We start from the raw sequence: 23,920 nt of genomic DNA on the forward strand, positions 1-23,920 counted from the left end.
CAACCTGTGAATACTTCCGAACTTCCACAAAACAAGCTCTTATAATACGTTCAATGTTATTACGACACTGTAAAGAATATCTGGATTCCCTGAATAAATTTACAGGGTTAAGTCCAAAAGATTTATGATCAAAAAATGATGAATAAACTCTCATATACAGAAGCCGAGGTGCGGTCTGCAAAATCTGCACAATCCCTTCAACAGCAGTTCCAAGTGCCTGAACAGATTTATTGGAGAGTTTAGAAATCTTTCCCAAAAGCCAAATTTTGTTTTCCAAAATATCTCATATGATAGTCATAGACATCATGGGCTTTCATGTTTTACAAATCATAATTCATTTTCACAATATTCACCCCATGAGTATCTCAGTAAATCCCATTATCTAGAATATGTTACATTATTCTTGACCCAATGTATCACCGAAATGAGTCCTGGACGCAGATATGACACTAGTGATCTGTGAAAAATGTTCTCAGGTAAAATCAAAACTCACTAAGTTTTCAGCATTAAGTCATACAATGATCAGCACAAAAGTCTTTACCGACTTTAAAAGTTGACAAGGTCTTCATAAGAGTGAATCACAACAAAGAAAAAACTAAGAACTCCAACAATAGAACATCAAAAACAAATAATGCAGCTTCAGGCAACATGTATTTAAAGTAAGTAATTATTGCAATCACCAATGCCATTGTAACTAGATCAAAACTGTGGAACCATCAACTTCATCATGCATAGAACACTGCTAAAAGCTAGTATATATCTGCCCATTCCTAATCATAAAAAGAAAGGAACGCAAATCAAATCAGAGGTATGTAAATAGCACATCAATATGAGACTGAAACAGGGGGAAACAATGTGTACAAAGAAATACGAAAAAAAACAAATGTCTCTGGAGACTAAATTTGGTTCATCAGCCAAATCGGATGTAGGAACATTTGCTTTCATTCAGTATGGATGCACTATATTCCACTTTGTTTAGCTTTCACGCATGTAAGACAAATACTCACTGAAATAATTGCATCTTCATCAGGCGAAAAGACTATGCTTGATTCAGCAAAAGACACGGTGGTAATAAAAACACCTTTCGAACCCTTTTCTAGACCAGCTTTAGTAGATTCCAAAAAGTTATAAAATTCCTCAAGTGACAAAATGCTGCGATACAGCAAACTTTCCACAAACATATAATCAGCCAGCTTTATAAACACCCCAAGCATTTTTTCTTCCGCCATAATTCGGCGATATGTCTTGGCACGCTCAACCTTTTCATTCCGAATGCTCACCATACCTTGCACTTTGCTTCCTCTAGGCTGATGTAGATTGACACCAATTACATCATCAAGTTCACTTTCATCACGTACACTTTCCTGCATATAAAACCGTTCCTTGAAATTTTTATTGTGCAACATAAACATGAACAGAACAATAGAGAAATATCAATCCGAAAGCATAGCCCTCATAGGGTGTCAGGATCTCAGGATGCTTTCTTGGGATTAGATTTCAATACTTTTGGAAAATGACTACCTTTGATATAACTTCATTTCAGCCATTTTCAGAGAACCGCAATTTCAATTTCAATGGTCATGCCCCAAACTTGAGTAGAAATCAAATTTTTTTTGTTACTTGCACTGATGTGTTACCTTAAAGAGTTGTAATATTTGTCAACTCTGATAGGTAGTTACAGTAGTTTAAATGGTTGATATATCTCCATCTTGGACAGCCTACATTGGAGATCTTTCAGGAGGCAGAAGTTTCAGTTTATCTAAGCTCAAAATGGTATGTGTTTGGCTACTAGGAATATTTGGTACTGTAGGCAATTTTACTAACCTAGTTATATTCATTTTGGTTTGTTGTACTCCAAGATCTAACATCTCTTGACATAATCCCTTGTTGGGACCTCATTGCCCATTGTGGTATATTAAGAGACATTTATATATCATTCATTTTAAAATCATTTTATATCCACAAAGATTTCTCGAGGCCTTGATAAAACTGAAGTGATAGTGTTAAACACCATTCAAACATGGTAGTGAGATCAGAACCAGGATTCTTCTTGGGAAAGGAAAAGGTGGCCTTGTTTCTAATTGTTTGTATACATTGTCTCCCAAGGGTACCAAGGACTGCATATCCATGAGATACTCGAGTACAGAGAGCCTCATAAAGGGACAGATTTGGTGTGTTCTCTAGTTTTGATTATGCCAACACGATAAGAAGCAAGGCTTCATTACCCATGATATAGTCTGGGCGGAGATGGAACCAGTCCCAATAGTTACTTATGCGTCATTCCAATCAGTGACGAGTATGCAATGGATTTGGATGCCCCCTAAGAAAAGGTACTCAAGACTAGCACTTATGTCATCAAAATACCTAGCTAAACATGGATATAGTTATTATTATTATGCTGAAATGCAAGAATGGCTCTGGTCAAAGATATCAATATAAATGCACTTTCCCACTCCAATATAGCTTGCATTATCCACAGTGAACATGACTAAACTGGAAAAGAATGCAGTGACCTGAACTGATATCATTATTTAGGACCACAAAAGTAAGATCTTGATTAGGACACAAAGCGGTTACGATACGTCAGGCAATAGCACTTTGACGTGCACATAGACCCCAGTCATCCAGACCACAGCCCCATCACTCTTCTCAACAACAGATAAAGACCATAATCACCCAGCATAAAAAGTGTGTCCATCAATTCAGAGACCTCTCCATCTTGGATTGGACCATGTTGGAGATCTTTCTATGGGACAAAATTTAGTCAAGCTAAGTTCAGAATCTTAAGTGCTTAGCTAATGAGACTCTTTGATACCTTAAATTTGTTATTTTTATTTGTGTTCTCAAAGACTGCACAACATTTTGAAATATTGTCAAGTTCAGTCTCAGGCCATTTCAGCCTCTGAAAGATGTTTATCTTTCTTGCTTGCTTGTTTTTTTCTTTTTCTTTCTTTGAAGAAATTTTTACATTTTCCTATGCTTCACAGGATAATATAGTGTATATTATATATACATATAGAAAAATGTAAAAATTGCATATATATACACTTTCATTAAATTGCTTCAAGCCAATATAGTCCATGATCTCTTACCTCAATCCATTGTTCCTGTCTGATTTACTGACGTTTGTACATAATAAAATCATAAGTCATTACTATTGTGGTCAGGCTATTTCCGATCTATATTCTACTCCCAAATTTCCTTTGGAACAAACTTTAAATTCTTGCTATGCTTTACAATGTATTGACAGGAGCATTTCTGCCTTCCCTTCAATTGCTTCTAGTTAGCACAATTGACCTTTTAATCAATTCAGTACTACTATTCCTGTGAATTTACTAGCATTTGTGCAATAGAATCTTAAGTCATTACCATTAAGGGCAGACAACTTCTGATTTATAAGATTTCCTTTGTATCAATCTTTACATTCTTGCTATGCTTTACAAGAATTTTGAACAGCTATATGCTTTCCTTCAATTGCTCTAGGTAAAGCAAATCATGATCTCTTAATCAATTTATTTCTACTATTGTTATGGACTTCTGCAGGCTAGGAAAAAACCAGGAGAAATAGATCGAATTTCTGGCTATTGTAAGTCTAGACGAAACTGGTTCCACTTCTATCAGAGCTAAAATTCAGCATTTTGTATGATCCTCAATACTGAAAAGCTCGTATCCCGAAGCCTCGAGTTACATGTCCTACAAGCTTGAGATACTATTCCGAGGAGACACATTACAACCATATCATACAAATCGTCATTTAGTCAATTCCATTGTGAACAGGAAATACGACTTGGATATTGTCCTGAACTAAAAAGCTTATAGACAAACACATCCAGGGCTGTCAAGAGTTAACAATTGTTTCCTGCTAGACATTTGCATTTTTCAAATTCTTGTCAAGACCAGCTTAGCTTGTAGTGATTAATAAAACAATTATAATCATAGAGAACAATTCAAAAAGTTTCTTATAAAGAGGATTACAAAAAGGGAGTCATGCAAACTATACTCGAAAGATTTCAGCTTGTTTTTTGACATCTTGGCAGACTTTCCCCAAAACTTGTTGTATCTTATCAGAGCAGGCCTCAACAGCAAGACTAACAACGTGGTGTCTTTGTTGACTTTGAGCATCCAAGAACTCATCAATAGTATACAGTCTATTCGATGCGAACAACAACATCTTTAAGTCCATTAAATCACATATATATCCATTTATCTGAAGTAATGCATTGAGAAAAGCAGGCTTTCCTTTGAATAGCTTTAACATCAATGTCTCACGCACTCGCTTGAAATTTCTCCGTCCTACCTTCTTTTTCCAGAGAGTGAATGCTTTTTGAATAAGATACCTTCCGAAGAACTTTATACGCCTTAGAGAGAGAAAAATGTTTCTATCATGTTTCCAATCCTCCAATGAGATTGCAGTTGCTTCCATTGTAGTTCCTGCAAAATTACATTATATAAACATTCGTTAACATAAAACTTCAAGTTTACGAAGCCATCATCATCCACTGCATGACCATTATGTCTCCAACTACATTATTTCATAAGTCCTAATGTTCGGTTAAATTAAGAAAGATCAATGAGTACCCAATGCACACTAAGCCAAATTCTGCACAGCATGCACCATAAAATATGTTTCATCAATTAGAATTAGTTTAATGCCTCAAGAAGTTTAGAATACAACCTCCTCAACATCTGATTCTATTGATTCTCATGCTTGTAAACGTGGTCAGGCTATTGTGTGAGTTGATGATCAAGATTCTAAAATTTTGTTCTTGGACAAGGTCTACAAACTTCACACATAAGAAGCTTTCCCTAACATCCACATATTTGATGTAGTACCACTACTTAAAACTTGTTCTCATTATAAGACAACAACTAAACCAGGAAAATTCCTTCAATGTACATGTGCATTCTTATTCTTTGGCTAAAAATCTTGAAATCACATTGAATACATACTTGAGGGGAACTTTGCACTAAAATGTTCCATATAATTTATGGATTCACATTACTTGTCTAGAAACTTGCAATTATGTGAAGTTCTTCAATGAATATGCACATTCACATTCCTTAATAATAAAAAACTGCATTACGATTGAACAAGGATGAACTTATTTGATACACCTGTCAATACCCTATTCCCAGAATGTAGAAAAAAACTTTCAATTATGTTGAAATAATTCTTTTGCTAACCTGGTCCCGGTTCAATATGAACTATCCCTTTGGCCGAGATTATGAAATGCTCTGGATCCACCTTCTCTCTTGGTACTATAACAAGTTCATATGGTGTAAACTCCGTCTTAGAATTAGATCGATTACAATACACAAGCTCAACCATGGAACGATTTCCAGCCTCAGCAAAGTATCTCATTGCATCATCGCCCGTCTTCAAATCACAGAAATTCAAGCTGTCGTCGGCTTCTGTATATTTTTCACCCCAAGCCACAGGTCTTTCCCTCGTTAAGCTTCCTCTTGAATGCATGACCTCATTAGTGGTGTTACTACAAGGGATACTCTTCTCTTCATCTTGGTTAGCCACCGGCTTTTCCCTACCCGAGAAAACTGCCAGTTTTGGTGTACTCGAGAACAGTATCATGCCACCAACTCCATCACCTCGCTGCCTCTGCCTTCTTCTCGGAAGCTTATACATAGATTTGAGCTCTCTTTCATTAGGAAACACTAACAATGTTTTTCTTTGTTCTTCTATTTTTTCTTCTTCCTTTTCAAAAACAGAATCTTCAGGATGCCATACACCAAACCTCCCTAGTGTATTCATAGAACTCGATGCCTCGGTCTTATTAAAACCTGTTTGCATTGACGAAAAAACATCATTAAAATTTTGATTTTTAGGGATTTCTGGAGTGACCTCATTTGGAAAACCGCCATTCCTGCCCTGTTTCTGCCCTATGGAGAAAGTTTCTCCATGACCAATGGAGTTTAAATTAATGGGCTTTTGATGTTTTTTCCTTCTTGATTTCTGATCATTGTCTGGTGTAAAGAACAAACTGGTCGTGGCTTCATTGTTTCTCTTCTTGGGAGATCCATATTTGCGCTTCAGCCCAGGGTTAGGGGAAGGACCCATGGGAATGTCTCCAAAGTGTGAGAAGGATTTCTTCATATTTTCCATCAAAACATATACAAAAATACATTCAATGTTCTCCTTCACAAATTTGTCTCTGCTTCATCTCCCAACTCCATGGATGGTTCTCAGAGAAGAAACAGAGAGAAACAGAGCAGTTATTGCATATCACTCCCTTTGCTTCTAATGGAGCCTCATAATAATTAATAATAATAATAATAATAATAAGGATTTTGGAAATTCCACAAATACCCCTGAGAAATTTTCTTTATTTCCCAGAAATGCCCCTGAGAGGCTTTTCCCTTCTCACAAGAAAAGCCTTTGTAAGGCAAGTAGTAGTCGAGAGACACCCATGGTTTCTCTGTACTCTTGTTTGCATAGACAATGAACATGACACTATAATAACCTTATCAGAATCCTACTGTCCATGGACACCAAGGGTTCTCAACTCACACCTCTACCCTTTAGGTTTGATATTCCTCGTCTTTTTAGTTTCGAGGTAGTACACACTCATAAACAGGACACTATGATAACCTTATTAGAATCCTACTATCCACGTTGAGGTTCTCGACTCGCCCCTCAACCCTTTAAGCCTGACATTCCTTGTCATTTTAGCTCCAATGGGACTTGACCTTCTTTTTTGCGCAATCGGGACAAGCTTGTAGACATTGCCCAACACAACAAGCACATGGCATCATTAGGTGTGAACACGTAAATAAGCAAAAAGGTCTCACAAGGTCGCCTCCTCAAACAAAGAAAGTGAGAAGAATGATATGCATTTGTTCCTTGCAAACATGGGTTGACATAACAAAGGTCAACCAAGCATGCAAACCATGTTGATACAAGCGATCAAGCATTTGTGCATTAAAGCCCAACAAACATTTTGTCATAGAAGTGTGTGGTCTCCATCTTTGCCATATGAAGGGAGAGACAATGTCCGTCTTCAATGCAGAGGATATTATGATACTTTACCCATTCTATTACATGAAATATTGCGTCCAAAATCTTATGTAAAACCAAGTCCCTTCTTTATCGTGTTGTTGATTAGTGCTTGATTAGGAGTGTTCTTATTGTTGAAAACTTCCATTTAATTATTGATACAAATTCTTATATTTGGTATATTCTCACTCTCTACTATACTATACTCATACGCATAATTCATAACACATCATACATCTATCTATTTTTGTTGTGTGAAGGATACCAAATCATTACAACATTCCCTAATAATCAAGGTTAGACAAAAGTTGAACACGATGATTGGACGTTATGATGTTGATTGATTGGCAACTTGGTATTTGATCATCATTCAAGCCCACGATGCATGCATGCATTGAGAAAGCAACAAACAACAAACCATTAAACTAAAAAGCAACTCATAGCCACAAACATTAATGGACCATCAAAGTCCCATTTGGCGATTGGTATTGACCTGTATTGACGCCCATTTCATGCCTGTTACGCATCGATTAGAAAACCATTGGACCGACAAAAAGGAAGTCGTCTCGCAACCTTAGAGAAGGCCAATCATTTTTGGGAGCTCAACAATCGAGCTTTCAAGATCGAAAGGATACCAACATGTACAGCACAGAAAGAGACTCTGAGTCTCTATCCAAATTGAAGATCACATGCGGACCTTGGGGGGGACTAAACATGGGAAAAACCTCCCCTAAATTTAAAGGACCTTGGGAACTAAACATGACAAAACCTCCCCCAAATCTAAAGGAGATATAAATTTAATTAGAAACACATACACAACGAATTAGCGACTACTCATTTGTAACTAAACAACCGCCCTCTTGTCTGTCTCTGTGTATCTCTCTCTGTGATTTGCTCAGTGAATTGGATCCGAATGGCAGAGCATGGATCAGTGAAAATCGCCCATTCCTCAGATTCCTGGTACAAGATCCTCGAAGATGCAACAATTCAATCCAACCTCGTAAATTTGATTCTCTCTCCCCCCCACCTCCTTCACCTCACAGATGAATGAATGGACCCTGTAATCTATATTTAGTTCCCCCCCCCCAACATATAATCAATTCGAAACCTCCCCCAACCCATCCAATTGTTTTGATATTTATATGCATATATGCATATCTAAATTCCAGTTTGAGTTCATTAATCATTCTCAGTCCCAATGTGTGTTCATTAATTTTCATTACTCCATTCACATCTCGAACCATTAACTTTCCTTACCCAATTCAGATCTCCAACCATTAAATTTTCCTTAATCCAATCCAATATGGCCCCATCAGTTTTCCTTTAATCTTATCCAAATTGGGTTCGTTTGTTTTCCTACTTCCAATTTGAGAACATAATTGGCTTAATTGGTTTTCCTTAATCCCAATTTGTGTTCATTCATTTCTATTCAATCCAATCCGGGTTCAAGTTGGTTTTCCTTGAGCCCAAATTGGGTTAGTTAAAATTCCTCAATCTAATCTTAAGTTGGGTTCTTTGCCATTCCTTAATCCAATCCAATTGGGATAATTTCCCTAATCCCTATTCTGGCTCATTAATTTTACTTAAATCCCAATTCCAAATTGAATAATTTAGTCTTTCTTAGTCCCAACTAGGGATTTCTAATCCATGACATGATGAGCTTTATTTATTTATTCCATTAAGTAAACCTCAAGTGTATAAAAAACAAAGGAAAGCATGTGTATGAATGAGAATTAGCAGAACGGATTATGATGGAAACATGTATGCATAGTTTGATTACAAATTAGATTAAAAAGGCAATTGAAATGATCTTTGAAGTTGAAATTGAGATTGAGATATGTTTTCTTTTTTTAAAACCACCACATATGCATTATAGGTTGTGGTGGCCTTCGAGGCCAAATGGTGTGGACCCTGTAAACTTGTCGCCCCTACATTTAGTGAGCTCTCCAAGAAGCATCGAAATGTTATCTTCGTCAAGATCAATGTAGATGAAATGCAGGTAATTCCTCCCTCGCACATATACAAGACACCATTTATGTGGCACATAATACAAAGATGTTACCTTACAAAGCACACTACAATAACATCGCCTTTACATTTAATTTTCAGTCATGTCACTTTGTTAAATGCAATGTTATTAAAGGCTCTCGGTTCAGGTCATTCTCCATCTCATTTTAGTTTGAGATCATGTTGTGCATTAAGGGTTCACAATGGAATCATCTTCATTTTCAAAAAATACAAAGCTTGAAAACAATATATCACGATCTTCTTCCAAGGTCTTTCCAGTAATGCCAAATCATAAACACAGATAAGGGATAGATGCCCCAACGAATATTTATGATTGTTGGTCGTGAAAAATGTGTGATGAGCCATTGATGTCAAATTCTTACTAACGTCGACGGTTGTAGTTTTTGAACCTTAAAACCTTGTCATCGCCCCTTCATTCAAGAGGTCACATTTTTATAAACAATAGCAATCGGGTCGCATTCAACGATGTTCTAGATCATATCTAGCATGGGAAGCCAGGGTGTGTATCTTTTGTTTCACATGTTTATTGATTGGTTTTTTCCATTTGTTTGCTTGGTTTATCCACTTTGCACATGTTTAAGATATCATAGCTTTTGTACATGATCATTTAGACACTCTACGTTGGCATCACTCTCACTCATGCTTCAATCTAAGTTCTTTCTTCGTGATTAATTTAACGCATCATTGTTTGAAGAAGTCTTATTCATTTTATCTTAAAAATGTAAATGATATAATCGAGAAAGTAATGAAAGAAGGATTTAAACCAAAACGTAGAAAGGTGGTCTAAATAAACAAGATTATAAAAGTTGTTCAAAATTTCATTATTTATGCTCCTTTATGTATGTTAGAATGTTGCAACACAATGGAATGTCCAAGGAATGCCCACTTTCATCATCATCAAGGATGCTAAAGAGCTTGAAAGGGTTGTAGGAGCAAACCAAGAGGAGCTTGAGAAAAGGGTTGCTTACCACGTTCAACATTTTCACGATAGATCACAATGCAGTCACAAGTGACAAAATTACACAAATGACTAATCTTTATTGCAATGCGTCAACCTTATTTCCATTCCATTATCTCAAAAATTAGTGAGATTTGTACACAAATTTATTCAAAGCATATATTTCCTTGCATTGTTGCTAAATCTTAAAATTGGCTCATTTAAAAAATTGTACCATAATATTAATCACTCTATGGAAATCTTAATTACTCCATGGAAACCCTAAATCCTAACAAAATATTTTTATCTTAATTATGAATCTTACATGGCCCATGCCCATTTACAATCCATACCTAGTGGATTCTCACCCAACACATTTTGTTTACATAACTCACAAAGAACATAAGCCCTATATTTAATGACTTTATATGCTTGCTTCGAGAGATTATGGTTTATAATGCATCACAACATTGTTATGTACAATTCTCATAAGGTGCACGTTCTTGGCAACTTTGTTAAGTCTGCTTTGAAGTGATTTATTGGATTAGTGATGATTGTTGGTGGTCATGCACACAAGGGTCACACAAATCTCAACCACCAATAGTGTTCTTATTTTTGGATAAAAAGATTCAACCGCGCTTGGTAGAAGACCAAAATTGAACAAAAGAACACATATAGTATGTGGTCATGAATTATGGAGTACTTTCGGAATGTTTAGAAGAATGACATGTACACTTTACATCCCTTTTTAACATTTTGTGAATTTGCATTCCTCTTTACTTTTGCCACAAGATTGTAAATGTTCACTCGCATATAGACGCCATCGCTTCTCGGAAAGATACTTGTTGCTCATATAAAGAGCGGAAGATCTTGTACTTCGCATCATGATACTTTTTGACACGCTCATCTTTTGATGGTTCCACAACCTACATAGCGGCAGCCCAAGTCAGAATATGTTATGGTTTGCACAAGAGAAATACAAACTCACCTTTGGATGCAAAAACATGGTATGGTTTGCATCATACAATATGTCATAGTTTGCATCAGGGGGACATCTCAACTTCTGGCTAAAGACATTTCACTCGACAAATGCCAGATGTTCTCATTAATCACTTTATTCTTTAAGCGCCATATTGTAGACATGGCATTTTGTAAATTTAACATTCTTTTTAGTGTTTCATATAGAGACGACTCACTAGTACTACTTAAGTTATAACTAAACAATACAAACGGAACGGAACATGTGACATAACATATGAGAGAGTGCTTACCTCGCCAGGAGCATTCAGCACTTTCATTGCATGATGTACACTCTCGAACTGCTTTGATGCCACGGCCCCCAAAACAGCAGCTCCAAGTAGCACGGTCTCTTTCTCCCGGGGCAAAATTACTGAACAGCCTGTTACAGATAAAAAAAATGATGGACCATTTCACCATGTCACATCTAAAACACAAACATTTCATTCTTTCACCAGTAAAACCAGGAGAATCTTTATTTGATAATGGGCTACTTGTTTTGTTTGTATCATGTAACCTCCCAAACGGTGTTTTGCGCAGGATGTATTCATGTCACCAGTAATCACAAGTCAAGATAATAAATAGGGTAGGCCTGTCAATTCTACTGGTTTGAACTCTTGCTCTAGAATCCATATACATAGCTCAGGAGATCAAGCCCTATATTTAGGCCTCTGGTTGCAAAGTTTGGTGGCTTGGCATTTGATCCTCATCAAGAGGAAAAAATTATTATTCATTAGAAATGAATTATAAAAGAACACCATATGGAACTTTTACCTGTGATATCGGCGTGCTCCTGTATGAAGACACTATTCTTTGATAAGCCACCACAAGCTATCAATGTCTCTATCTGCCACCAACATTGAAAACACATTAGTGATATGCTACGGATGAAGAAACATATGTATTCCAGATGACCCATTGGATATCCTCACAACCAAGACTTCTATTCTCATTATCATCATCATTATCACCAATTACATATATCATTACCACCATTCATTAATTACGTGTATCACCATCACCATTCATTGATCATATGTATCATCTTTCCCTACCATCATTAACAGAGTCCCATCAATACCAGATAACCCTAGGTCTATTCCTACAACACAGCTATCCAGATTGTGGCCAGCCAAAACGGCATCCATGAGATAATGGCCCAGAGTGTAGTTGAAGGTATCAACATCTTGGGGTAAAGGCTCTCCAATTTAAGACCACGGAGTGACTTTAAGGCATTTGGTACCAAAAGTTGAACATGGAAACATTATGGAAAAACTAAGGTCGTAATGCATCTAAAGTTAAAGTTACAATGCTGACACTAAAGAAGATTTGAAGCAAATAATTTTAATACATTTCTGTACAAGGCTGGAGTATTAAGACAGAAAGACTCATACCTTATGCCCATGTGCATTACAATGTTCAATTATGTGGCGTGTTCCATATGCAATACTTTGAACAACAGCATAATAAAGCAATGCTAAATCTTTCTCACTGGAACTTAATGTCAGTCCACTGATCATCCCCTTGGACTTGGGATCTGCAAGTGGCGACCTGACAGAGCATGTATATTATTCATAAATAAACAAAAATCCATGGAGAGATTCACATAAATGAAGCATAATACAGCATAATCATGCTAGCAGCCTACCTATTACCATGAAAATCAGGGAGAACATGTATATCCTTAGTTAGGGCACTTTTGAAAGCAACAGAGCCCTCAGCAATAGATTCCAAGATACTGTTGAGTACTTCATAAATCGATATCTCTGAGAGGTTATAAAAGAGAAGAATAATGATACAAACAACATAAGAATTATAAGAACTGGGCTACAAAGACGGGATGAAAATAGATAATCTACTCTGTGAAGCTGCACGATTAGCCAAAATTGTAGCAGCTGAATGATTCTCAACTATATGATCCAACAAAGCACCGGTCGCACTTTGCCCACCTTCGGTCAACCAAAATTCTGGAATCATGGCTGCACAGACGAACATAATCAACAATCATATGCATTCCAAGGATTGCATCCCAGACAAATCACAGATATATCTTTACTATGTTTTACTGAAATGTACAACTTACAATTTGATAGTCTTTAATTGCCTCTTTCTCTATTAGGATTCTATCAAACAATATGTCCATAGACCAGGGCATGGAGAATCCACGTTTTGATGCATAGTTCTGATTGAATATGAAGTCAAAAAGACATAAATAAACCAAAAATGTGTTATCCTTGATGGATTATTTTTGCTACTTTCTAACCTTTTGGCTTTTAGGCCGTCTTTGGCACTTTTTTGGCTCATACACGTTACATATTTGTGTATATATTTTCCTTCTTCTCACTTACCATGACTTCCATTCCTGACCCAGGTCCTGTCCCAATTCCAGTTCCCCATGACCCATCTCATATGACTATGGAGTTACCCTCTGACATAACGCAAACATGACTAGTGGATCACCCATGTGGCTAAATATCATCCATCTCAAGCGGCCTAAGTCCAATCTGGATAACTATCTAGATCAAAATCTCTATTAACATTCCTGAATTTCATGAGTCTCTCAATGAAATAAAGAGAATTGGGGATAAAGACCTCCAGTATCTACCCTCAATCTCTTGGCATGTAGCAGGTTGTATTAAACTATGTCCATGAAGTTCAGGATGCCTGTCAAGCCCTCTATCACAAGTGAAAATCCATTCATTCACATAAAACCTATCCTTTCCCAAAAATATGCAAGTTGAAGTACCTAGTCAAGGATCCAACTACTGATTTGGGAAAAAACACCTTACCAAAGCTACATGTTAATGGATGTTTGTACCTATCCTTCGTCCTGAAAGAGCCTCAAACCATATTGAAGTCTCATCAAAACCCAGTCCCTCGTTATATTGGGGAGGGGAGCATACTCAGACTTCAGCTACCATGGATTTGATGAAAACTCTCTTTCAAGTTCCAGAAAAAGATTTTGGTAAGGTATACCTTAAAATAGATGATATATGAGAAATCTCTCAATTTATAGCATTAAGTAAAATAAGTAAAAGCAGACTGGTTTTTGAGTCATCTACAGTTATTTACTAGGAAATTCCAAACCTCATTGACTCTAGCTTTTGAGAGTTATACCTGACCAATATGGGCCCCATACACCTGGAATAAAGATTTTGTTCTGTGAAACAACCATATGGCAGGTGGATGTCCCACACACAAGGACCAGTCTGCTGCATAATGCTTCATCAGAATCAGTGATTTCTTTTATTTTAGGCACTCCTTCCATAACGCCAACACCACCAGCATGTGCATCAATTAGTGCTACACCCACAGGCGTTCCCTTCAATAGCCCAAGCTCCTGTTTTCAAATATTTGCCTTCATTATATTACAATTTATGGTACATTGTACCATCATGTGATACTGTACAGTGAAGACCACATAGGGTCTTACACAAAAAACTCAAATTTATATTATAACATTAAGAGAAAACAGTGTTCACATTAGAATACTTACCTTCGCAGCAGCTGCCTTGAGGCCAGATCCTAATGGATGACCTGGGAATGCAACACTGGCACCTGCAATATGAAGAACCGATTAACCTGATACACATCATAATACCCTCCAAGGAGCATAGAATATCATAGACAACCATGCAGATACTCACTTGCATCTTTTGACCTCGCTACACAATGCATGTACATGCACATATGAACACGTATGTGCATGAATATGGTCAAGCAAACAACAAATCCCATGAAAATAGTCAAAGTTGTTGAAGTGCATCATTCTTGAAACTATTATGCGTATATTGACAGAAACTGCAATAACACTAAATGTATTATGAGACTAACATTAAACAGCAGAAATGACACGTGATTGCTACAACCAACCTATTTTCGCATAGTTTCCTTCAACAAGGTTACCAAGCCCAATCTCCTGCCAGAAGACATCATCCCATCCACAAGCCTCTGTAGCTAAAGAATTTTGGCTACTCATTTGTTGCATATGGGCATGCCCCATGTATGTCCATTTGCACACAACAGTGCAAAGGCTTCTAGTGTCATCACCAGTAGCTCTGTCATGAAAGAAATTAATCAAACAACGGTTATCAAAACACTGCTTGATTTTGAATTCCAAGTGAAGGACTATTTCCACCTATATGTCAGCCAATCACTCAGATCCATCCATCGGAATGCCACTGCCCAAGATTCCTGAAGATTCTCTTTCACCCATAGGAGCTTTTGAAACATCACAAACTCCAATTAGAATGTGAAAACTCTTAAAATCCTGAATGAAACTATAAGTCATACATAGTACCTTTGGAGGTTGCATTTCCGGAGACACTGCACCACCAACAAACTGGAGCACTGGTGAATGTAAGGTGTTTATACGCTCAGCTTGTTCTACAGCTCTGTGATCCATCCAAACAATCACATTGCGTCTTGCATCCCCGGACAATGAAACAGTTACAGGTGATTCATCTTCGCCAATAGCAACTACATGGACAGCAAAAGAAAGCATCAAGGCTAAAAGGGCTAGATATTTAGAAAATTTCCAAAATCCAACAACGAGTTCACCACTAACCAAGAGAGCATGTGGCAGCAAATCCTATGCCACATATATCTTCCGGTGAAACATTTGCATTGTGAGTGGCCAGCTTTACAGCCGCACATACTGCAAGCCAAATGTCTGTAGAAGATTGCTATTTATATATACAAGTGAACCCCAATCAGATCTAACAATTCAAGATGCGCAAAAGAGTATTCTTTAAGAAACAACAGATACATATACAAATTTTGAGAAATAAAAAACATGGCGCATATGAAATTACACTAGGGAAATTTATAGTATTTTCAACTTGTTCACATTGAATACACAATTATCCTGACAATTTCACCACATGCTTACGTAAATACACGAGTTATATCATGAAATACATTGATTGTAAACACTAAAATTTACTCTTTTCTTCAACTGAATAGCATAATGGCTAACAAGAAAGAAGAGAACAAGCCTTACATGTGTATTCAAAAGAACAAAAATAAGTCAAGTTCAGGAAATACATTGATTGTACACACTAAAATTTACTCTTTTCTTCAACTGAATAGCATAATGACTAACAAGAAAGAAGAAAACAAGCCTTACATGTGCATTCAAAAGAACAAAAATAAGTCAAGTTGAGGTAACCTCCAGATGTACATACTAATCTTAGTATTCTAGAGAGCTCAAGATTAGCTTGATATCATCTGCATACAAGAAAATATGCATAACCATCCCTTCAACTTTTTTCATTGAGAGTATATATGTTCAGAAATATCGTCAATGTACAAGCAATCAAGGGACGCCATCTGTAGTGACATGATCAGGTCATGTGGCCAGTGGCAACATATGAGTCAGTTGCATGGAATTAAGCAGAGAAAGAATGAAGAAAAAATAACCCTAATAAAAGCCAGATGGTACTGTTAGAAAACGCTTATATTTCCTTTTTCCAGAGAAAAAAAACAAGTCTGAAATTTCAAGAAAAAGTTTGAATTTGAACTTACTTTAGACAGAAAGAAAGAAAAATTAATGTCTTTTAAGATGCCAAATGACCTAGAGAACATACGAAAGTTACATCTTAATAAGTCGTCTCATGTTTGGGATTGTAGAATTACTCATTCTTATGTGGAAGGAAACATATACCATATTTTTTCTAACACTATTTAAGGATGATGTTATTAACGAGTGAGAAAAGAAGTTCTGATAGAGAAGCGACCTAGGGAGGGAGGGAGTTTGCCGGAAGTGAGGACATAACTATGGTGGGAACAATGAGTATCTCCTTATTTGCCAATTTGTTCTTATAATTGCCAAACCTGAGTACCTTTGCAATGGGATCTTCAAATCCATTGGATACATGTCACTGATCGAAATGGAGCCTAGGTCACTATTGGAGTTGTTCTCATCTCAGGGGAAAAAATGCTTCGCTCCTTATCATGCGAACAATCATTGAAAAAGAATAGACATCAGGACGCTTGGTTGAGAATAGAAGGACCCCAATTTTTCCACCCACAATTTCAAAACATGACTTATCATGTGCGTATTTGCTCACAAGGAAATTTCAAAAAACGATATTGCAGTGAGCTCAATTTCTTCATCTGAAAACATGATTTTTCACATCTCACATGATTCGTATATAGCTCACACACACCATAACACCAAATATATAAACTAACCTCCACAAAATTCCCTTCCTTCCATATTTGTAGAGGACTGGCACCAACACCTAACAATTTCCCTTCACCATCAAATACTCCTAGGATCATGAGCCAACTTTAAATCAGAATTGTTGGAAAAATTTGCACCATTCTATCAATAATAGATTCAAAATCTGAAAGCACACCATTTTCAAGCACACTTAGTTTTCTATGAAACAATGCTGACTACTTCTAGAATATCCTATTGCTCTCTTTAATTAATTTGAACAATCCATCGTAGCAATTACAAATCTGAAAGATCAAACATCGTTCTAAATGCATATAAAACCCTCAAAAGTCTAGCCTCTCTATAACCATGATCTAAGTCATTTCAGCCTTCAATTTTATGATAATATTCCAACTGAAAAGAAACATTTTAGGGTTACAAACGACTTGGGGGAGGGGGGGGGGCTTCCATCAGAAACTAATCTGATCGTAAAAGATGAAGGTCATCCATAAATTAGACCTTAAATGAAATTTCCAAGAAAATAGAGAGGCTGAGAAAATGAAAGAAAACGGATAAGAAGAAGAAGAAGAAACCTGCACGAGCACTCCCTGTTCCAACGTCGACGCCCACGTAATGTGAAGGTGCCATAGCGAACTCTTAGAAGAGGAAACAGGGGAAGAAGTAGTAGTAGTAGAAGAAGAAGAAGAAGAAGCACATTATCAAAACAATTGTTATAGAAATCTACATTTCTAGCCATTACCCTTTTTGGAAGATTTCTTACAATACTAGACCATACCCCTTACCCTTTTTGGAATATTATTCTTATCCTCTAATCAAGGCCATATGGCCTTATACCCATACCCTCTTTGGAAATTTTTTAGTAGCTATTTTCCCTTTTTAGGCCATTGTCCATCTCAAAGCCCTTATCCCAACCCATGTATGCATAATGTGACCATACGGATATTTTTTGACAAAACTCCAACATAATACATAAAAGCAGAAGAAACCATAATATGGTTTTTTTTACTTGTTCCCAGCATTTGTGGCCAATTTTACAAGGGTCTCATATTGTCTTTCATGTGTCAAGATGCCTACCCCCCATTACGGAGATTCAAATGATTGGCTTAAACATTTTTTTGGTCAATACCCCGTTCCTTGTACACACCTTGTTTTTATTTATTTATTTCTCACGCTACCCCTTCCCCTTTTAGAGAGCATTTCCCTTCGACTTCTATTTGTCCATTTGCTTTAATGGAAGTTTACATTACTAGCCAGCCCGTTTTTGTATGTATATGGAATCAATCCACATTCCTGGAGCTTCCGTGGCACTCTTTGTTGCTTATATGGACAATCTATTCATTCCAGTCATTATACCCTACTTGTGTTTGGAACATTATACGTGTCTAGGCATGCCCTTTTACATGGACCATGCTACCAAAATAAAAAATCGAAGCCCATATGTTCTTGCCCATGTGGATAGGTGGACTTTGTTGATCTCTAGTGACAGTTGCCATTTGAAGGAAGAAGGATGGCCCCTTGCATACCTTCACTGAATGAGCAAAATTGTTGATATTTTTGGTGTTTCGCAAGAGGTAGAGTATGTTTGTTTGGGTGTGTTTTGTATAGAAGTGTGTAGAAAAAGGGAGGGGAGGGGTATTCTGGGAATTTTTGAAAAATACGGTTGATCTGGTAAGGAAGAAGGATGATGGCCCCTTGCATTGCATACCTTCAATGAATGAGCAAATTTGTTGATATTTCTAGTGTTTCACAAGAGGTAGTAGAGGAGTATGTTTGTGTGTGTTTTGTATAGAAGCGTATGTACAAAAAGACAGGGGTATTCTGGGGATTTTGAAAAATACGGTTTTGGGGGCGTGGGGGGGGTGAAAAATATACGAGGGGTATTCTTTTTTTTGTTTTTATTTATGAAAAAATTTAATTGCGAAAAATAAGAGAAAAATAGAATTAATTATGTATTTCATGGTGCCTGGCGCAGGGGAGAAACAGAGACGCGCAGAGACAGAGGAAGCTTCGTCTAGGGTTTTATCACGCGATACGCAGAGAGAGAGAGAGACAGAGAAGGAGAAAGCTAGGGTTTTTTTTTTTTTTTTTTTGTAGTCAGGAATCAGAGGCAAAAACAGATCTAGGGTTTTCTGGAGAACACACAGACAGACAGACATACATACAGACAGACAGACAGAGGTGAAGGTTTCTTTCTGTGATGAGCGATGGAGGAGCGAGCGCAGACTCGTACATCGGTAGCCTCATCAGCCTCACTTCCAAGAGCGAGATTCGCTATGAGGGTGTGCTGTATACAGTCGACACTGCCAATTCCAACATCGCTCTCCAAGATGGTAAATTTTTCTGTTTCTCTGTTCCCCATTTTGCTTGCTATTTCCATGCTTACAAAAAAAAAAAACAAAAAAAAGCACCATTGCCATGGCCGACTCCAACATGTCCCAAAGAATTCGGTAAAAAATGAGCCATGCTTTTTCTGTTGCCGGCACCACAGATTCCAATATGGCTCTTGATTGACAGTAACAATCGACTTACTGGTCTTTCTATCATGCATTTTTCTCTTACTGGCACAACAGATTCCAATATGGCTCTTGATTAACAGTAGCAATCGACTTACTGGTCTTTCTATCATGCATTTTTCTCTTACTGACACCATAGATTCCAATATGGCTCTTGATTAACAGTATAACAATCGACTTACTGGTCTTTCTATCACGCATTTTTCTCTTACTGGCACCATAGATTCCAATATGGCTCTTGATTAACAGTATAACAAGCGACCTACTGGTCTCTCTATCATGCATTTTTCTCTTACTGGCACCATAGATTCCAATATGGCCCTTGATTAACAGTATAACAAGCGACCTACTGGTCTCTCTATCATGCATTTTTCTCTTACTGGCACCATAGATTCCAATATGGCTCTTGATTAACAGTATAACAAGCGACCTACTGGTCTCTCTATCATGCATTTTTTGTGTTCTTGCTTTTCCGTGCTTTCTTGTTTGTCCATGCTTTCTTACACCACCCGTACTGCCTTATTCCAATGTATCATTTCAACACGACTATGGAGATTGATATCTTCTCTTTGCCATTTATATTTTCTTTTTTTTTCTGCTTCATGCTTGAAGGTTCTGGTTTTTGCATGCTTGAAGGTTCTTATTTTTCTGCTGACTTGCTTTCTTTGTTTTCCATGCTGGAAGGTTTATTTTTTGATGTTTTCCTTCCACGTTGGAGGTCCTCTCTTTCGTATGCTTGAAAACTCCTTTTTTGTTTTATTTCTTTTCCATGGATTTAAAGTATTTGCTTTTTTTTTGTTTTCCATGTTTTGAGAGCTCTCCAAGCTTTGATGTTCTTCTATGCCTTTGAAAACTCCTTGGGTTTCTTTTCTGTTCGCATTCTTGTTTTCTGAGTATTTAAGTCCGGAGTTTCTGACATTTTTACGTGGAACTTCTGTTTTTTTGGGACATCTTAATGTATGAAATCGTTGGCGGATCAAGATTTTCTTTCTAGTTATTCTGTGTAATTATGTTTTCTTTCTGTGATGCATAGCTTATGTATGGGATTAACGTGTTGTTGGCAACTTATTTTCATAATTTCAGTGCGATCATTTGGAACAGAAGGAAGGAAAAAAGATGGTCCCCAAATCCCCCCAAGTGATAAGGTCTATGATTACATCATCTTTCGAGGCAGTGACATCAAAGTAGGTTTGGTTCCTACTGATTATCAGATAATTTTTAAATTCGTTTTACTGACTGTGAGTTTCATGCATAACTATGCAGGATTTGCAAGTCAAAATGTCACCACCCATACGGCCAACCCAGTCTCAGCAGTTACACCATGATCCAGCGATAATATCTCTAAGGGTACAGATTCGGAAATTAGTGTTCAATATCAATAATATATACACTCAACGGTACTTAGTAGAGGATATTGGCAGCCATGATAAGAACAAGCAAGGATTGAACTAACTATGTGCTTTGTTATCTTTTCTTGAATGATGAGCGGTCTGTTTACACTGTGGCATGTTTTTAGAGAGCTTGAAGTGATTTATCAAAGTTAAACTCATGTTTTGTGAAAACAGTCTCAAACATCGCCTATGGTACCACCGCCAGTGGTTAGTACTTCCTCATCCTCAGCAATAACCACTACTCCAGACACCACTGCAGCTGAAACCCCCACAGATATGAAAGCATTTACTAACCATCCCTCAGTTGTTCAGAGCAATGTTCCTCCCTTGTATCAACCACAAGGTTCATGGGCTATGCAGCAAATACCTCAAGCCAACATGTATTGGGCAGGCTATTATAGGCCACAAGTAGGAATTTCATATTTTCAGCAGCAATCTCAGTTGCCATTTCAAGCTCCGCCAATGATGCCACCAAGTTATGCATCACAGACCCAATTTCCACCACTGCACGAGCAAACAGTGGCAGCATCCATATCTCCATCTACTAGTATTATTACTTCATCCATGCAAGTGGAAGCTATGCAAATGATGCCCAATACAAACGATTTGGTTGTGGCGCTTCCAAAGCTAACTGCACCACCATTAACTGAAGTTTCAGATGTACAAAGCACTACATCTTTGACATCAGCAATGGAAAGAAGGGTGCTTAATACAGTGGCCGAAGCATCAATTCCTCAAACTTTTATTGCGGAGGAGAGTTTGAATGTTGCATCAAAGGGTTCTCAACGTGTTAGTTTGTCAGCCTCCCCATCAGGAGACTCTGGTAAAGAACTGGATTTTGTAAGCTGCTCAATGACATCTGAACAGAACCTGCAGCCTATACCTTCTACAGCCTCAACATCTCAAGCACACAGTAGTGTAAATGAACCGTTGTTGCCATTACCAGTAAATCCTCTTCGCCATAGGCAGGTGACTCAGGTATTTTCCTTCAGTTTCAAATTGGAAATCATTTTCATGAATGCATATCGCTATGTTACCTATAGGTGTAATATACATAGCGTATGCTGTGCCCCTTCATATGGAATGGCAATGATGAACTATTTGGTGCTATGTAACCCTTCACTTTGGAATGTGGCACACTTGCATTTCACAGATAGATGGCTGTATTTCTTTTGAATTTTTTGTTACTTCTACTATGATTGCTCTTAGGTACTCCATATCCATGGGAAAGTGATGATCTACATTTTATAATTGGGTACATGAAAGGCTTTTCTTTTCTGTTTTGTTGTTCAATCACATTGCTTGAGTAGATTGTCCAATTGAATTAGCCAATTTTCAAGATCTTTTGCTTAAGTTAAGATTTTTTGATGGATATTTGTTGTGTGTTTGAATACCTGTAACAGGTACATGGTACTTCTGCATATGCACGGAGAGGGAGAGGAAGAGGTAGAGGGGAGGGCATGTCAATGGTAAGCTGTGATATAATTAAAGTTTTATCTTGGGATTTATATCTGGTATTAATTTCCTAAGAAAATTGCTGCATACAGATTCATACTCAGTATACCGAAGATTTCAACTTCACAGAGATGAATGAGAAATTTAATAAAGATGAAGTCTGGGGCGAGCTTGGAAAAAGCAACTCCAGAGATAAGGGAGAAGGAGAAGAAGATGCGTCTGAATTAGATTATCACCATGAAGAAGAGGGTTCTTACAGAACGGTGCTAATAACATTTCATTTCACAATTATTTTAATTGTATTTACATTGAATGGGGGATTTTTGAAAAGCAATGAATTTATATATCATATATGGGGGATTATTTTTAGCAGACAACTAGTAAATCGATATGGTGAACTTAAGTACATAATTATCCTGCAGTATTTGCTTTTAACATTAATTTGAATGGAGCTGTTTTAAATGTGTTGCAGTCAGTTTATGTCAAGGATGACTTTTTCGACATGTTATCATCTGATACTGGTCGGCAAAATGGAAAGATGAAGTTTTCAGAACAACAGAAAATAGATGCAGAGGTCTGTGTGTTTTTATTTATCTTTTGTTTAGTTTTGTTCATTCATCTTTGAAAAGAACAATCTCTTAATGCAATAAAGACTCTTCTAATACTAATAGGGGATCTTCTGAAAATTTGAAATAGACTTTTGGAAGAGGTTCTGTCAGATCCTATGGTGGCAGAAGTAATGGATATCATCATCGTGGTGGTGATTATAGAGGACGAGGTTATTATGGAAATAGAGGCGCTAGGAATCGAGGCCAGGGACAGAACTACTCAAGAAGAATATACTACTAGCGCATAACATATTTTCTTAGATATACTTAATGTATATATGCACACGCATATATGTGTGCCCTATGGTATGTGCAAAGAAACCATTTCTATTTGGGGAAAACAATCTTCAGAAGCTTGTGCTGCAGTGTAGTTGCAATGGCACCTTCTTGGTGGTGGTGGTTTACTGCTGGTAAAAGGTCCAATTGGATGGATTTGTTGGCAAGGTGTAATATTCTAAAATATGCTACCATGCCCCCACTTCTATGTTCCTTGACTTTTACTTTGGAGGATATCATTGAAACCATGGGTGAGCCACAAGGGATTTGAAAAGCCCCACCTCAAATACATGTGGTTTCATTTAGATCTAAGGTCTTGTTTCGATGGATAAGGAACTAGATCTATGGTCTTCTTTTGATGGATAAAGAATGAGAACTATGATCATGTTTCGATTAAAAATAACAAACTAGATGTATGGGCATGTTTGATGAATAATGAAAGCAGCCAGAATATTGTATAGTTGAAACTGTTTTCCTCCCCATTGATAGTATCATTCTTCTG

General features: G+C 37.2%; 4 protein-coding genes across 5 annotated transcripts in view; 2 read left to right on the top strand and 2 right to left on the bottom strand.

Annotated features, from left to right (window-relative positions):
* The window catches only part of LOC147866496 (uncharacterized), a 45,292-nt gene extending 39,081 nt beyond the window's left edge, over positions 1-6,211 (bottom strand). The window contains exons 1-4 of the mRNA XM_087316950.1: positions 5,185-6,211; positions 4,001-4,431; positions 1,008-1,364; positions 5-217 (exon numbers count right to left, since the gene is read on the bottom strand). Of these exons, the coding sequence (XP_087173076.1) occupies positions 5-217; positions 1,008-1,364; positions 4,001-4,431; positions 5,185-6,118 (1,935 nt within the window). The 5' untranslated portion in view covers positions 6,119-6,211. The remainder of the gene's footprint in view (positions 1-4; positions 218-1,007; positions 1,365-4,000; positions 4,432-5,184) is intronic.
* A 1,671-nt stretch (positions 6,212-7,882) lies between these two features.
* Positions 7,883-10,073, top strand: LOC147866497 (thioredoxin H1-like). The gene is made up of 3 exons (XM_087317534.1): positions 7,883-8,009; positions 8,886-9,008; positions 9,886-10,073. The coding sequence occupies exons 1-3, from the start codon at positions 7,923-7,925 to the stop codon at positions 10,048-10,050; spliced, it is 375 nt and encodes a 124-aa protein (XP_087173660.1). The 5' UTR covers positions 7,883-7,922; the 3' UTR covers positions 10,051-10,073.
* A 557-nt stretch (positions 10,074-10,630) lies between these two features.
* LOC147866498 (FGGY family of carbohydrate kinase) lies at positions 10,631-17,884 on the bottom strand. 2 transcript variants are annotated; one of them, XM_087316951.1, is made up of 14 exons: positions 17,748-17,884; positions 17,187-17,266; positions 15,559-15,676; positions 15,292-15,470; positions 15,130-15,212; positions 14,865-15,049; positions 14,488-14,549; positions 14,109-14,331; positions 12,851-12,970; positions 12,640-12,757; positions 12,386-12,542; positions 11,766-11,838; positions 11,246-11,373; positions 10,631-10,900 (listed from the first exon to the last, which is right to left on the bottom strand). In XM_087316951.1, the coding sequence occupies exons 1-14, from the start codon at positions 17,800-17,802 to the stop codon at positions 10,778-10,780; spliced, it is 1,704 nt and encodes a 567-aa protein (XP_087173077.1). In that variant the 5' UTR covers positions 17,803-17,884; the 3' UTR covers positions 10,631-10,777. The 2 variants fall into 2 exon arrangements, with proteins under 2 accessions (XP_087173077.1, XP_087173078.1); XM_087316952.1 differs by lacking the exon at positions 17,187-17,266 and having other exon boundaries at positions 17,748-17,853.
* Positions 17,885-19,313: 1,429 nt separating this feature from the next.
* LOC147866499 (protein decapping 5-like) lies at positions 19,314-23,885 on the top strand. Its single transcript, XM_087316955.1, has 8 exons — positions 19,314-19,505; positions 20,772-20,872; positions 20,952-21,035; positions 21,254-22,057; positions 22,483-22,548; positions 22,627-22,797; positions 23,007-23,108; positions 23,231-23,885. The coding sequence occupies exons 1-8, from the start codon at positions 19,373-19,375 to the stop codon at positions 23,381-23,383; spliced, it is 1,614 nt and encodes a 537-aa protein (XP_087173081.1). The 5' UTR covers positions 19,314-19,372; the 3' UTR covers positions 23,384-23,885.
* Positions 23,886-23,920: the final 35 nt, after the last annotated feature.

Source organism: Azolla caroliniana, unplaced genomic scaffold (genome assembly GCF_043228905.1).
Source record: "Azolla caroliniana isolate FFs.n. ecotype wild unplaced genomic scaffold, voAzoCaro1.0.p SCAF_3, whole genome shotgun sequence".
In the NCBI taxonomy this organism is placed as follows: Eukaryota; Viridiplantae; Streptophyta; class Polypodiopsida; order Salviniales; family Salviniaceae; genus Azolla; species Azolla caroliniana.

Bases quoted from the DNA above. Each gene is read 5' to 3' on its own strand.
- LOC147866499 (XM_087316955.1), top strand. From the start codon at position 19,373: ATGAGCGATGGAGGAGCGAGCGCAGACTCGTACATCGGTAGCCTCATC. The intron at 21,036-21,253 runs GTACAGATTCGG...TTGTGAAAACAG, and splicing joins CAGCGATAATATCTCTAAGG to TCTCAAACATCGCCTATGGT. The intron at 22,798-23,006 runs GTGCTAATAACA...AATGTGTTGCAG, and splicing joins AAGAGGGTTCTTACAGAACG to TCAGTTTATGTCAAGGATGA.
- LOC147866497 (XM_087317534.1), top strand. From the start codon at position 7,923: ATGGCAGAGCATGGATCAGTGAAAATCGCCCATTCCTCAGATTCCTGG. The intron at 8,010-8,885 runs GTAAATTTGATT...TATGCATTATAG, and splicing joins CAACAATTCAATCCAACCTC to GTTGTGGTGGCCTTCGAGGC. The intron at 9,009-9,885 runs GTAATTCCTCCC...TATGTATGTTAG, and splicing joins TCAATGTAGATGAAATGCAG to AATGTTGCAACACAATGGAA.
- LOC147866498 (XM_087316951.1), bottom strand. From the start codon at position 17,802: ATGGCACCTTCACATTACGTGGGCGTCGACGTTGGAACAGGGAGTGCT. The intron at 11,839-12,385 runs GTATGAGTCTTT...TGTTGGTGGCAG, and splicing joins GTAATGCACATGGGCATAAG to ATAGAGACATTGATAGCTTG. The intron at 11,374-11,765 runs GTAAAAGTTCCA...TATCTGTAACAG, and splicing joins GGAGCACGCCGATATCACAG to GCTGTTCAGTAATTTTGCCC.